At 47.2% G+C, this 15,419-nt stretch overlaps 1 protein-coding gene across 3 annotated transcripts in view; it reads right to left on the bottom strand.

Moving 5' to 3' along the window:
* Positions 1 to 796: 796 nt before the first annotated feature.
* The window catches only part of Grtp1 (growth hormone regulated TBC protein 1), a 37,696-nt gene continuing 23,073 nt past the window's right edge, over positions 797 to 15,419 (bottom strand). The window contains exons 6-9 of one of the 3 annotated variants that reach the window (XM_029553716.1): positions 6,006 to 6,178; positions 5,746 to 5,931; positions 1,966 to 2,073; positions 1,035 to 1,120 (exon numbers count right to left, since the gene is read on the bottom strand). In XM_029553716.1, the coding sequence (XP_029409576.1) occupies positions 1,990 to 2,073; positions 5,746 to 5,931; positions 6,006 to 6,178 (443 nt within the window). In that variant the 3' untranslated portion in view covers positions 1,035 to 1,120; positions 1,966 to 1,989. Of the gene's footprint in view, positions 1,121 to 1,965; positions 2,074 to 5,745; positions 5,932 to 6,005; positions 6,179 to 15,419 lie in introns of all 3 variants that reach the window. The other 2 variants (XM_029553715.1, XM_029553717.1) reach the window with 2 other exon arrangements.

Here is a 15,419-nt window from a genome sequence, read left to right on the forward strand (position 1 = left end):
GACAAAATACAGATCTGAGCCCATTCACTCCTGGATGGGGTAGTAATGCACAGTACATCAGAAGGATTGGGGGCCATCAAGCTGCAGCCACTGGAGGGTGTCCTTTCAAGGGGACCCAGCCTGTCTTGCATGACATAGTGCTAAACCCTCACTGTGACTGGCTACAGGATAAAGGGCTCAGTGTCTACTTGCAATTAATAGCAGCTGCCAGTGACCAGAACCCGATGACCCAGTTTTGTGAATGGCCTGTCCCCAGGGGAGAAAGTACCTCTGATGGCCTGTCAGTCTGTGCTATGTGTATGGGGCACTGAGGTAGGATGTGTGACCCCTTGGCTCTTTGGAAAGTTGGCCTGCTGAGGAGCTTGTCTCCTGACAAGAGGCAGGACAAGACTGTGACCAGCCTAACTGGAAGCAGTCATCACAGTCTGCTCAGAATGTGGACTGCCCTGTGCCTCACCTGCCCCTCAAGCCAGCCCTGCCAAGGTAGATAGGCCACACACTCTTTGGGCAGGAAGTGTTCTGTCCCTCACCAGCAGGGAACAGCTGTGGGGCTGCTTTAGAAAAAACACTATAAAGAAATCACACACCACAGCCACTGTTATAACTTTGTTACTGACACTGAAACAGTGCTGACATACTTTATTTGACACAAATGTACACTTCACATCTGAATATTCCTGACATCTCAGAAATGATTTGTGTACACAGCATGTGTGTAGAGGTCAGAGGATAGCTTGAAAGAGTGTTCTCTTCCTTTCACATGCGGGTTCTAGGAACCAAACTTGGGACATCAGGCTCCGTGGCAAATGCCTTTATTTGATGAGTCATTTCTAGATCAAAATCAATTTATGACTCCAAAGATAACTGAAAAGTTACAAACTATCATGATTTTAAATCTGTCTTTAAAAAATTCAGCATTAAGAGAGTTATGATTTTAAGTATTTACAACAGGAACAGGAAAAGCAGTAGGAATTGGTCAAGTGTCAACTGTGGAAGAGCTGTGCCAGCAGTGCAGCAGGACACTGTGCACTCAGCCCTGTGCTAACAGTGAGGCTCGGCAGCTCTCTCGGAGTCTGGTGATGGTCGTCATGGACAAGCTCCCTGGTTCTGAGAATATTTTCTGGAGGAGAAACAAAAACCCAATAACACATTTTACCTTGGCTGTCCCCCCCCAAAAGTTGGCACCCAGCAGACAGACCAAAGGCCCCAGCACATAGCAGTCCTGTTTCCCACTGATAGGCTTCCACCTATACCTCTGGAGCTCCATGTTAAAGCAGTCACCCCACTACTGTAGACTTTGGGCAGTAATGTAGCATGATCCAACAGAAGAATAAACTGAGGCTTACCAGGGACTTTCCCAAAGCACTGCCAGCCTTTCCTGCAGAGCCAGTTACAGGAAGCCAGGACAGTGGATACTGTATCCACAGGCAATTAATTTTCATCCAGCCATGTTCCTCACAGCCAGCTTGCACAGGAAGCTACACTATAGGTGTGCTAAGAGCATGCAGACTCAGATGCTACACAGCTGGGCATCCCTTCTTAATTTAGGTGAAGGTTGGCAAAATGCTTAATATGCATGAGGACCTGCATTTGATCCCAAGAACCCACATTTTAAAAAGCCAGAAGTGGTGACATAGGCTTATAATCTCAGCACTGGAAAGGCAGGCTCCCTGGGGCTCAATGGCCAGCCAGGCTAGTCTAATTGGCAAGCTCCTATCTCAGAAAATAAGGTGGATGGCACTTAACAGAGGATGTCCTCAGGCCTCAGCACACGTGTGTGCACATACATAGCTGGCTAACTGCAAGCGGCTCACCTGTGTACAGAATTCGGCTGTTCCTGATGTGTACTTGACACACCAGTGAGGGTAATAGGGCTTTTGGGGGATGGGCTTGTTAAGGCCTGGTGTGAGGATTCAGTCTCCAAGAGGGCATGGCAGCACAGATTCTTTCATTAGATGGGCTTACCCTGAGACTTCCATAGTGTTGAATTCACTTGGTCTTTGGTTTCTGCAAATTCAGGGTCAGAATACTGACAGCTGCAACCTTGAGGTACAGATGCAAAGCAACAGGACCCTGGGGGACATGTGTAGCTCTGCTTAGCTGAATCTGCATCCTTGTGGGTTTCTGGGGTTGTTGCTCAGGGTCTGGTTCTGGCAATGGTCTGGAATGACTAGGGAGCTTCTGGCCCTGCCATAGCCATCCACAGGAGTGGATGATGAAATGCCACAGGAATGCCAGGTGAACAGGGACCAGCCAGCTCTTCAGGTGATGGTAAGTGGGCCTGGGCATTCCTGATGCTGTGTCCTTAAGAGCAAACTAATCACCACAGGAAAGCTTCTGAGATTGTTCTCATCTAGCATCCAAACCTAACCTGACCCAAGGTCCATCACATAGAGCATACTTAAACCTCTACCCATAAATGTAGCCCATGCATATCAGGGCCTGTGTGGGGAGAACATACGGGCCCTAAGCCTGTAGAATGTACAATGGGAGGAATCATTCCAACTTCTGAGAGAAGAATCTAATTACTCTCCAAGAAGCACTAAGAGAGGCTGTCTTGGTTCCAGGAACCAAACTCAAAAGATGGCAGGCATGGTGACAAGTACCTTCATTTGATGAGCCATCTTACTGAAATGTGTTATTTAATTTATGACTCCAAAGATAACTGAAAAGCACAGAACACAGTGATTTTATAGCACTGCCTTCATGGGAGCAGGAACTGTGTGGCAACCACTCCATGCCAAGGAGCCTTCCTGCACAGTGACTTGGGAGTAGGTTGCGCTTCATGTAGAGAAAGACCTGCCTGCAGATCTGGAGGCAATCCTTGGGAATCTCTCCTAAGGGAGTCAGCCCCCTCACCTTGTCTCCCTCAAGCAACCTCAAACTGTTCCTTGGTTCACTCTCATGCAAATTTAAATTGTCCAGCCGGGGACAAATCCTCTGCACCCTGAATCCTGGTTCTGGGGAAGCCCAGGATTGCATGCTGCTGCTATATTTAACTTTTGAATGAAGCACCAACTCCAAGAAGCCTGCTTCACCACACCCAGAACTCCCTGGCTTGTCTTCGGTGGCATAACCAAGTGAAAAGTGGGACACAGTGGCCATGGAGTCATTTCCCAGGGTCCCTGCTGGGTACCACCACAGGTTCCTGTCTCCCACTGAGGAAACTGCACCCACTTTGGCCAGTGCTAGCCAGAACCAACCCAGGTGTGTGAGGAAACTCACAAGGCACACACACTGAAGTTTATGCCCTGATGGTCTGTCTTGCCAGCAGCAGGCTTCCGAAGGCCTTCTGCCTTCATTTCACGGTGGACAGAGAGTGAAGTCTCCTCTGACCACTGCTGCTGGGACCTTCAACTCAGGCTGGAGACTTCTTGTCTCCAATTCCTCTGGACAAAGCCTCTGGCAACCATCACATTTCCCTCATAACCTGCAGGGTCTCTCCAGGCTCTAGTCCCAACCAGGCCTGCCTGAGGCCACAGTCCTGCCACCTGCTTAGATTTCCATGAGAATATCCTCTGGCCCAATCACAACCTCAGGGTGGGCGCCAGGCCTCTGGAGGCAGCTCTTGTCCCTGGTAGTCACAGCCAGTTCCAGTAGACAAGCTTTCCCAATGTAGAGAACTCCACAGGTAGGTTTGTATGTGAAGCTGTATGTACACCTCCTTGGCTGTGCTCTAGACAGTAGACAGCAGTGGAGTGGCCTCTGCCTGAGCATGCTACAATGCAGAAGCTCAGCACCTAGTCTAAACTCATGGTCAAGGTCCACTCTCCCTGCACCCAGGCCACTTCCTGGTGCCACCTGTAGCCAAGAGCAGTAGAGAGAAAGCCAGTCACAGCTTTCCTAGCCCAGTGCAGCTGTGCATCCTGAACACTGCTACTCACTCACCAGCAGCATCCACTGCTCCAGCACCAGTGCCTTCTTTCTGGGTTGCTAACCAAAGTGGAGGAGCGGAGCCCCAAAGACCTTTGCCACATCATCTGAATTTGTAATTATTTCAAAATAAGTTTAAACGTGGGCTGGGTGTGGTGGCGCATGCCTTTAGTCGAAGCACTCTGGAAGCAGAAGCAGGTGGATTTCTGTGAGTTCCAGGCCAGCTGGGGCTACAGGGAGATCCTGTCTTTAAAAAGAAAAAAAAAAAAAAGAGGGCACTTGATGCTCTTGTAGAAGACTCAAATTCAGTTCTTATCACCCACATCAGGGGGCTCACAATCCCCTGTAACCCCAGCTCCAAGGGATCCAACGCCCTCTTCTGGCCCCCACAGTCACTCATATGGCACATAGACACACACACACACACAAAAACAGGCTGGAGAGATGGTTCAGCAGTTAAGAGCACTGGCTGTTCTCGCAAAAGGACCCAGGTTCAGTTCCCGGCACCCACATGGTGGCTAACAACTGTTCATAACTCCAGGTCCAGGGGATCTGATGGCCTCTCCTGACCTCTTTGGGCACTGCATGACTCGGTGCACTTACATACATGCCAGCAATACGCTCATACACATAAAAATAATAAAATACGTTGTCTTATTGAGACAGGGTCTCCCTGTAGCCCCAGTGGGCCTGAAACTGGCTATATAGACCAAACTCAAAGAGATTCACCTGCCTCTGTCTCCGGAGCACTGGGATTAAAGGTGTGCACCACCAGGTGTCCAGCATAAATAAAATATTTTAAATTAAAAGAGCCAGGTGTGGTGGCGCACGCCTTTAATCCCAGCACTTGGGAGGCAGAGGTAGGTGCATCTTTGTGAGTTCGAGACCAGCCTGGTCTACATAGCGAGTTTCAGGACAGCTGGGGCTACAGGGAGACCCTGTCTCAAAAAGACACCCCCCCCAAAAAAAGTTTAAATGTGCTGGGGGCATGGTGGCACATGCCTTTAACCCCAGTACCTAGGAGGCAGAGACAGTCTGATCTCTGAGAGGTTTGGGCCAGCCTGGTCTACCCAGCAAGTTCCAGGCCAGCCAGAGCTTCATAGTGAAAAAACTTGTCTCAAAGCTTTTTTCTCTATGAGTTCAAGGCCAGCTAGAGCTACAGGGAACCCCTGTCTCAAAAAAAAAAAAAAAATGTGAAAGGACCCCTCAGATTCTGCCATGCACTAGAGCTTGCCAGGGTCACTCAGCTATGGGCTCTGCTGGCCCCTCATCCTCCAGCCTAGGCCTTGCCCAGCCTTACTGCTACCTTACACTTAGCAGCTTCTGAGTTGGTTCATACAGTCTACCAGTCAGGACCCAGTGACAGTCCTTGGCCTCATGAGCTGCCCTCCTAGGAAGACTACAACCCCCCAGAGTAGGGGGTTCTGGCCTGTTGAAGGCTAGTGGTCAGCAGAGCCTGGAGCTAGACTCTGCTAGCTGAAGATATGGAAGCCTCACTGACAGGCCTCCCTCTCTCCCTAGCCCTAAGGAAACCAGAGTCTAGGTCAGCAGGTCTGTGTTCTCATTTTAGAACCTCCAGCCAGAGTGAACCAGAACAACCCTTCCAGGTGGACAACAGTGGCCTCAGACATGAAGTCAGAGGGACTGTGCCGTCCCCTCAGCCAATGGTTCGCAGCTTTGCAGATGCATGAGAGGAGAGAAAGAGGGACAGCTGCCACTGGATTCCAGATCAACAATGGCCATAGCTCAAAGAAGGAGAGAGTCCTTCATGGGGAGAGAGACCCAGAGGGGGAGTCAGGACGCATGGCATGACTGCTGGGTGGGGTAGAGCCCTCCAGAGCCAACATACAGATCAAGTAACCCAGAACTCACCTGCATGAATGTGTGACACTCGGTCACAAAGTCCCCTTTGGTAATCTGCTTGAACTTGTCACAAATATCTGGAACACTGTTAGCTTCCAATATAAACTCCTGGTGTTGCTTAATTAAGGTCAGAGCAACCCGGAAGATGATTTTGGAGCCTTCGTTAAACAAACAGTCCCAGATTCGAAGCACGGTCTGTAGAGACACAGAAATGCCTTATCACTTCCACAGCAGCCCACACATTTCCTGAGGTTGATCAAGGTGCTCACCTCCACAGGTAGGATGTCCACGAACAGGCAGATGAACCAGCGGGACACCAGCAAGGTCCACAACACACCATGGTCATCCATTAAGGCTGCAACTGCTGGCAGCTTCATCCTCACTAGCTCTGCCAGGACCTCTTGATCTGTCTTCAAGCCCAGCATAGCTGGGCTGTAGTAATCTGCCACACAGTGGGGAAAAGAAAAGAGGAATTGACTCAAATGACATAAACTCATGCTCTCAGTTACTTGGGAGGCTGAGGCAGGAGGATCACAAGTTCAGTGCCAGATTGAGCTAGAGAGTAAGATCAAAGCTGACCAAGATAACTTCATGAGACCCTGTTTCAAAAGGAAAGGCCCCTAAAAAGGACTCAGTCACCTGAGAAAGGAAATTCTGACCTAAGCTATGCCATGGAGGAGCTTTGAGGACATCAACTTAGTGAGATAATGTGTGATTGTACTTCCATGAAGTCCCATGGCCATGAGTCAGAGCTGGGCTGGATGGGGGAAATGTAAGTTAGTGGTCAATGGGGACAGTCCAGCTTGGTTTCCTGTAAAAGTTCTGGGGGCTGGGGTTGTAGCTCTGCTGGTAGAGTACTTGCCTAGCATACATGAAGCCTGGAATTTGATCCCTAGTACTGTACAAAACTAGGCCTGGTGGCACACACCTGTAATCTCAGCACTTGGGAGATGTAGCACTTGCCTACATACTGAGTTTGAGACTAGCCTGGGTTATATGAGGGAGGGAGGGCATATAGGAGGGACAAGGGAGGGAGGGGTTAGGGTGGTAGATTTTACGTTACAATAATAAGAATAAAATTCACAGTCACTGACAAATGCTTCCAATAGTATTTCTTCTGTTTGTTTTTGTTTTGTTTTGAGACAGAGTCCCACTATGTAGCCCTGGCTGGCCTGGAACTCACTGTGTAGACCATGAAAGCCTTGAACTCACAGAGTTCCCCCACCTCTGCCTTCTGAATTCTGGGATTAAAGACATACAAGACAGCTGTCTTAGCAAAATACTTTCGGGTTTCTTACTAAAATTCCATTACTTTAAAATTTTACAACTATTTATTCATTGTGTACAGGCATGTGAGCCACAACATACTCCAGGTAGAGGTCAGGGGACAACTTTCTGGAGCTGGTTTTCCTTCCACCATGTGGGTCCTGGGGATAAAACTGAGGTCATCAGGGGGCCAGAGAGACAGCTCAGCGGTTAATAGCACTGACTGCTCTTGCAAAGGACCCGGGTTCAATTCCCAGCACCCACGTGAGGGTAACAACTGTCCATAACTCCAGTTCCAGGGGATCTGACCCCCTCTTCTGATCTCCTGGGGCATTGCACAACATGGGTGCACCTACGTACATGCAAGCAATACACTCACACACACAAAATTAAAAAAACACCAAAAACCTCAGGTCATCAGGATCAGTGGCAAGTGGTCACTCACTGAGCCTCTCACTAGCCCTTCTATTTAGTTTAACTTGTTAATGTGATTTGTTACCAGTTTGTTTTTTTTGTTTTGTGTTGGGTTTTTGTTTTGTTTTGTTTTGTTTGTTTTTTGGTCTTTTTGAGTCAGGATCTCACTGTAGCCCCAGCTAGTGTGGAACTCACTATGTAGACCAGGCTGGCCTCAAACTCAGAGATCTACCTGCCTCTGCCTCCAAAGTGCTGGGATTAAAGGCATGTGCTTTTTTGTTTGTGTGTGTATATGTGTGTTTTGCCTTCATGAATGTAAGAAAACGCATGTGTGCAATGCCTCGGGCCATAAGAGGGTATCAGATCCCCTGGAACTGGAATTACAGATGATGTTAACCACCATGTGAGTTCTAGGAACTAAACCTGGATCCTTTGCAAGAGCAGCCAGTATTCTTAACCACTGAGCCATCTCTCTCTCCATCCTGTGCTGTTATAAATTTTAATACTTAATTTATGTAACAAATCATTAAGTCATCCAGTAATCTATGAGAAAATAGAAAAATGTGTCACATTCATTGCACACCAACAGTGCCCCATTCATGTAGTTCACACACAGTGGACATCTGTCATGACGGGATGAGCTAGCCAAGTTCATTTAACATTTTGGTTGAGACAGAGTCATAAATAATAAACAAAATAAGCGTTCTTTTTGATACTCTTCTTTGAGCCTCTGGATCCTTTCTGCCATTTGCTCTTTTCCTTTTTTTTTTTTTTGGTTGGTTTTTGTTTGTATGTTGTTGGAGGGGGATGTTGTTTGTTGTTTGAGACAAGGTCTTACTTTGTATCCCTGGCTGGCCTAGAACTCTGTGTAGATGAGGCTGGTCTCCAACTCATCTCAGAGATCTGCTTGCCTCTGCCTGGAATGCTGGGATTTCCTGAACCTCCACTCCCAGCCTGGATCTCCACTCCCAACCTAGTGGTGGACTGAGACAAGATCTCACTCAGTACCCCAGGCTGACCTAGAATCTTCAACTCTGCTGCTGTACCTCGCACACTCAAGGATTACATGCTGGCTCTTTGGGAAAGGGGGCACACAGGTGGTCAGGGCCCCAGTTCTACCAGAGGCTCAGCAGAGGGAGAGGACTGAGCGGGAGTGACAGGGAAGATCTGAAGAGAAGTACTGTATGACCTTGGCCCAATTACACAGAAGCTTGGACTGGCTTCCAAAAATAGTCATGCTAAACTTCTGCTCTGAACTTCAGGGCACTGAGATGGTCTCCAAGGGGAGGATTACATTAATCCATGGCACTCTCCACTTTCCCCCGGAAGCCCAGCTAGCTCAATACCACCCAAAAATCATTAGATCTGACTGCTGTGCACAGGCTGGGTCAGGGCCAAGCACAGTCTTTCTTCCCAGGAGTGCCCCACCCTAGCCCTCTCCCAGGGACATCCACATCTTTGCAACCTCATAGCTTTACACCTAGGCTCAACCTTAGCACCTTGCCTGCCCTGGACAAGGCAGAGCCCCAGAGTTCTAATGTCAAGCCAGGGAAGAGCCACAAAGGCAGCTGTGTGGTCACCAGGTAGCTATGATTTTGAACTTTATAACCTGTCATTCTTCATGTTTCCCATAATGAACATGTATATGTTCTACATCATACATACTGAAACTCCACCTGTTTGCTTCCAATTACAAATTAAGGACAAGTGTCAAAAGCATCTACCACTAGCAACAGCATGCAGGAAAACCACATCTGCTGAGGGGAGGTAGGGAAGTGTCACCCTTTGTTATAAACCACCATGGAGGCCAGGTTGGCCCTGCAAACAACCCCAAACGAAAAAGAACGAACTAGCTGAGCAGTAAGGCACACTTCTGCAATCCCAGCAAGTTCCTGACCAATCAGAGATTTTAGCAAGACCCTGTTTCAAAGAGAGAAAGACAGAAGAGAAGAAGTATGAAAGACTGAGGAAGAATGCTGTCCAACTGGTATAACGGGCCACAGAAAAGCAGGACAGTTGAAGCCCAGGTCTAGAGTCCACAAAGGACCCACTAGATGGAGGCCTTGGGAATGCATGGCATCAGGGTCCATGACAAAGAACAGATGGCCTGTGTTAAGGTTCAGATAGCCCTGCCCCCTCACCAGCAGGGTCTCAAGGACTTCTCATGCTCCTGAGAAAAGGGAACCTAGCTGATAAGCACCTTAGTCTTTGAAGTCAAGAGAAGCAGACTTTTCTCCACTGTTTGGCCAACACAGCAGGCTTCCCCTTTGATCTCTAAAGAGGACAGGTTTTAACAGATCCGCTCTCCCACTCCCCACCCACCCAACTTTAAAAAAATACATCTTCCCACCTTCTGCAGGAAGCAGAAGACTCACCCTTAAAAGACCCCAGCTTACCACCTGAGCAGACATTTTACCTGCCTGGAAGGGAATCTGACCCATGTGTTCCTTTGCTAATAAATTCTACTTTCTCCTGATCAACCCTATTCGTCATACAGTTACTTTTTATCTATCAGCCTGGACCATTGTGCTGACACACCTCATGCTGGACAAGCTGGGATGCCTGTCTTCAGATAAGGGTTTGGGGGAAGCTCTGTGCAGAAACACCAACTCCTGGGATGATGAAAAGTGCCAAGTCTTAGACCCGAGAGCTAGAACATCAGACAAGCCTATGAAACACAGGTACTCACCCTGCACATGCAGCTTGGCTTTGCAGGTAGTTCTCTACAGGCCTGTCTGGTATCAGTGGGACCCCTAGGTTCAGAGACCTGGCTGTACAGGAGGCCAGTGCCTTTCCCCTGCTGTGACTAGGGTAATCACTCTGTAGCCCTATGCCCAGTCCACAGCTCCTCATCCTCAGCTCCACCCACCAGGACACCCACCTATACACGGCCACATCCCAAATCAAAGGACATCCTGAGGGGTGCTCCCAGATCTGGGGCTAAAAGACAGAGACAGAGGGAGTACAATGGTATGAGCCACCTACCTGATCCTTGAGATAAGGGGTCTAAGTTCCTTCCTTTTCCCCCAAACTCCAGCCACCACTCAAGAGGCTACACATGCGAGGAAGAAGGGATGGCCTTCAACTTACTACCACAGAAGCCCCAATCCACACAAGGCGTTACCTGTGCACTTCTAGTTCAGCCTCACCCAGGCTATCACAGTGCCTGTGCAGGGTCTCCTTAGTCACAAGCATGACTTCAGCACAGGAAGGCATTCTGAAAGAGGCCACTTTCCCAGCGTATCTCACAGTGTGCTGCTGAAACTTCTGTCTTATCAGGTACTCCCGCTGCTGCCTAACTAACACATTACTATAGACATACGTGCACAGGAAAAAACAGTGCACCAGGGTCTGGCACTAGTGTCACTTCCAGTAGTCCATGGGCTCTTGAGGTGTACTCCTTAGTCTGAAGTGACACTGCTTTGTCTCATTTTCCTGAGACAGGAGCCCCCTATTAGCCCAGGCTGGGCTTGAACTTGTGACCCTCCTGTCTCCACCTCCCAGGTACTAGATTACAGTTGTGTGCCACCTCACCCAGCATATACTGCTCCCCCCCCCCCGCTGCCTTCAGTTTTTTGTTGTTGTTGTTTTGTTTTTTCTAGTTGCATGACAGTATCGAGACAGAGTCTTACAGGCTCGTGGAACCTTGCTCATATGAAACTACAGAAATGGTGTCAGCATGCACAAGACCCATGTAAACTCAAGCAGTCAAAAACCCAGTACAGAACTGGGGAAATGAGCAGCAGGCCCCAATCTTACCTGAAGAACTACTGGCAGCTGATTACTGTTGGGTGAGGGAGAGCTGGTCTTATTTAAGGGAGTGACTAGATAGGCTGACTAGTCCCCAGGGGATGAACTTGCACTGAGGGACCTCTGGGTACATGAACTTGACTTGATAGGTCTTAACATAAATAAAAGAATGTATGAAATCTGGTGGGGGCCTATGGGAGGGTGCAGATGGGGGAGAGGGTATAAAGATGATTAAGATTTTGTATGAAATAAAAATACAATTAATTTTTTTAAAAAAAGATTTTTTAAATTTTATGTATATGAGTGTATGCCTATGTGAATGTGCACTATGAGCATGCAATGCCTGCAGAGGCCAGAAGACAGATTTCTTGTAACTGGAGTTATAGGCAGCTGTGAGCAGCCCAACATAGGTGCTGAGAACTGAATCTGGGTCCTCTGTAAAAGCAGCCATTCTCTTAAGCACTAAGCCATCTCAGCCAGGTGTGGTGGCACATCTTTAACCCCAGAACTCGGGAGGCAGAGGCAGGTGGATCTCTGTGAGTTCAAGGTCAGCCTGGTTTACACAGTGAGTTCCAGGCCAGCTGGGGCTACAGGCAGACTCTGTGTCAAAAAAAAGGAGACCCTGTCTTAAAAATACAAAAAAAAAAAAAAAAAAAAAAAAAAAAAAAAACAAAAACCTTTTTAAAAAAAAAAAAAAGAAGAAAGTACTAAGCCTTTTCTCCAGCGTCCTACATTACTCTTCTTAATGGATGTTTGGACAGAGCTCCTGTGGGTTTGAAGGGCCTACATCTTCCTTTTGTTCTCTAGTAAGAGAACTTGTAGCTAGTCAATCATGAGCAATAAAAATAAACAGACTTTTATAAAGATTTTATTTACTTTTATGTGTATGTGTTTTGCCTGTATGTAAGTGCACCATGTGCATGCAATGCTTGAAGAAGCCAGATGAGGGCATCAGACTCCCTGGAACTGGAGTTACAGGCAGTTGTTAGCTGCCATGTGGGTGCTGGGAACCAAACCTGTTTCCTCTGTGAGAACAACCAGTGCTCTTAATCACTGAGTTGTCTCTCTAGCCCCAATAAACAGAGTTCACAGAGATCAAACTGAGGATAGTGCACATGCAGTCCCTGCACCTGGGAAGCTAAGTGGGAGGGTCTTATGAACACAGGCGATCCAGGCCTGCTTGGCTGAATGGCAACAGCCTTCTCTCATAAGTAAGGGGCTGGGAATGTGGTTCAGCTGGTAGAGTGCTTGCCTAGCATGTACCACACCCTAGTTTCTATCCTCAGCACCCTATAAACTGGATGTAGTAGTGCATGCCTATAATCTCAGCACTGGAAGGTGGAGGCAGAAGAATCAGAAGTTTGAGGTCATCCTCCAATACAAAGCAAGTTCAAAGCCAGCCTGTGCTACTTGAAACCCTGTCTCAAAAATAAATAGAAGCTGAAGAGATAGCTCAGTGTTTAAGAGAACTGGCTGCTCTTGCAGAGGACTCAGGTGTGGTTCCCAGAACCCACATGATGGCTAACAACTGTCTGTAACTCCAGTCCCAGGGGATCCGATGCCCTCTTCTGACCTCCACAGGCACTGCACAACATGGGTGCACTTACATACATGGAGGCAAAACATACACATAAAAATAAATAAATAGCTGGGCATGGTGGTGCAGGCCTTTGTTCCCAGCACTTGGGAGGCAGAGGCAGGCCGATCTCTGTGAGTTCAAGGCCAGCCTGGTCTACATAGTGAGTTCCAGGCCAGCTGGGGCTACAGGGAGACCCTGTCTCAAAAGGACCAAAAATAAATAAATAAATAATAAAATATATTTAAAAATCACAGTGGATGAAAAATAAGAGAACACTGACAATTTCAGACAAGTGGGGGGAAAAAAAGGACACAAGGCTGAAGAAAGGGGCTCAGTAGTTAGGGGTGTGTATAGAGGACCCAGGTTCAGTTCCCAGAACCCACATGGCAGTTCATAAACAACTGTAACTCCAGTTCTGGCCTCTGATGGCATTGCACTTACATACATGCAGGCAAAATACTCATGCACATAAAATAATAATTTAAGGGACTAGAGAGATGGCTCAGCAGTTAAGAACACTTGCTGTTCTTCCAGAGGATCCAGGTTCGATCCCAGCACCCACGTGGCAGCAAACAACCATCTGTAACTCCAGTTCCAGGAGATCTGACACCCTCTTCTGGCCTCTGCAGGACACACATAAAATAAAAATAATAAAATGTTTTTAAAAAGTTAAAAAATAAATTTTAAAAATTAAATAAATAACATCTATACTTTGCTAATCCCTAAAAATCACAGATTTTTTTTTAAGGCAAAATGAATACTGCAAAAATTAACTGGAAAGAAACAAAAACATGCAATGGCTCCTTGGGGAGATCAAACACCAAATCCTCCTTCCAGAAGGAAGGTTCCCCAGTGTGGTTTTTAAAAAGTTAAAAAATAAATTTTAAAAATTAAATAAATAACATCTATACTTTGCTAATCCCTAAAAATCACAGATTTTTTTTTAAGGCAAAATGAATACTGCAAAAATTAACTGGAAAGAAACAAAAACATGCAATGGCTCCTTGGGGAGATCAAACACCAAATCCTCCTTCCAGAAGGAAGGTTCCCCAGTGTGTGGGCACAGCACAGTGCTGGGATTCCCCTACTTCCTTCTGAGATGCCATATCTGGAAGAGAGGGGGCAGGAGGATCTTGCCAAGATTGTTTCTGCTGCCTGGTTTCAGAAGTAGAGCCAGAATCCTGGGGTCTGACTCCCAAAGGATGCTTCTGATCCCAGGGATGAACCTGTATAGCATATAGCATCCAAACCAACCTTCAGCGAAGGCAAGTGGTCACAAGGAAGCCACCAGGAAAATGCAGAGTCCTGAGGTCAGTAGGGCACGGGAGCTGCATTCCATCTTATCTGCACTGGGGGCTAGACCAGTTCCCTGCAAAAACCTAGCATGCCTTAGTGGGATGGCATTCTTCTGACTTGGGCTGAGGTGTTCCTGTGACCAGCAGTTAGCAAAGTAGTTCCCTGCATTTCAAGGGAAGCCAGGACAAGTGATTTTTCAGAGCACGCAAGGATTCATTCACTAAGGGCTGAAAAAGTACCAATGAGGTCTGCAGCAAGTTAAGAGCACTGGCCACTATTGCGGAGGACCCAGGTTCAGTTTCCAGCACCCACATGTTGACTAACAACTGTCTGTAACTCCAGTTCCAGGAGATCTAATGCTCTCTTCTGACCGACATGGACACTGTATGACATGGGTGCATTTACATATGTGCAGGCAATACACTCATACACATTAAAATAGAAATAATAAAGTATTTTTTTAAACTAAAACCAACCCACCCCCAATAAAAAAAAGAACAAAAGACCTTAGTCAGCCTCTCCTGTTCAGCTACTGAACAAGTCACAATTCGCAGGAGGCAGAGAAGGAGGGCTGGTCTAGGGAAGGCCCTGGGTAGGGCCTCTCCTGAGAGGCCTGGAGGTAGGGACAGCCCTGGGCTAGTCAGGTGACAGTGAAAGTTAATCTCTTACATCGTGTTCCCCTTCCAAAAGCCAGGGCATTTCCAACTGCACATACACACACACACACACACACACACACACACACACACACACACACTTTTGGGGCTAAAGGTCACCTGACAATTCATCACTGTGTCAACCTGTTTCTTCTTGATGCAGGGGTTCAGATACTGAGCCCATTGCCTGTGTAGCCCCCACACATTTTCTGCACACCAGGAGATACCTCACTCATGGTGTCTCACCAAAACTGGCTTTAATTTTTCATATAATTAAAATGATTAATGTCTTACTCTTGAGTTGTGTTAAAAAACTTCTCACTCCTTCACAAATCTCCACATATTCTCCAAGTTTCAAGCTTTGCTTTTTCACAGTTGAGTTTTGGATCCAGCTGAACTAAGGGTCAGTTTGTCACAGACCAATGTTTTAGTCTCTTCCTTTTTTAAATAATATTTTTTAAAAAAAGGTGTTCCATTGCTTTTTTTATTTTCATTTATTTTTCCCCTTTATTTATTATTTTTATTTTATGTGTATGAGTGTATTGCCTGCATGTATGTAAGTGCACTCGTGTCATGCAATGCCTACAGAGGTCAGAGGAGGGTGTTGGATCCCCTGGAACAGGAGTTATGGACAGTTATTAGCCACCATGTGGGTGCTGGGACTCGAACTTGGGTCCTCTGCAAAAGCAGCCAGTGCTCTTAACCACTGAGCCATTTCTCCA

Source organism: Nannospalax galili, unplaced genomic scaffold, assembly GCF_000622305.1.
Source record: "Nannospalax galili isolate Female #2095 unplaced genomic scaffold, S.galili_v1.0 scaffold744, whole genome shotgun sequence".
Classification (NCBI taxonomy): domain Eukaryota; kingdom Metazoa; phylum Chordata; class Mammalia; order Rodentia; family Spalacidae; genus Nannospalax; species Nannospalax galili.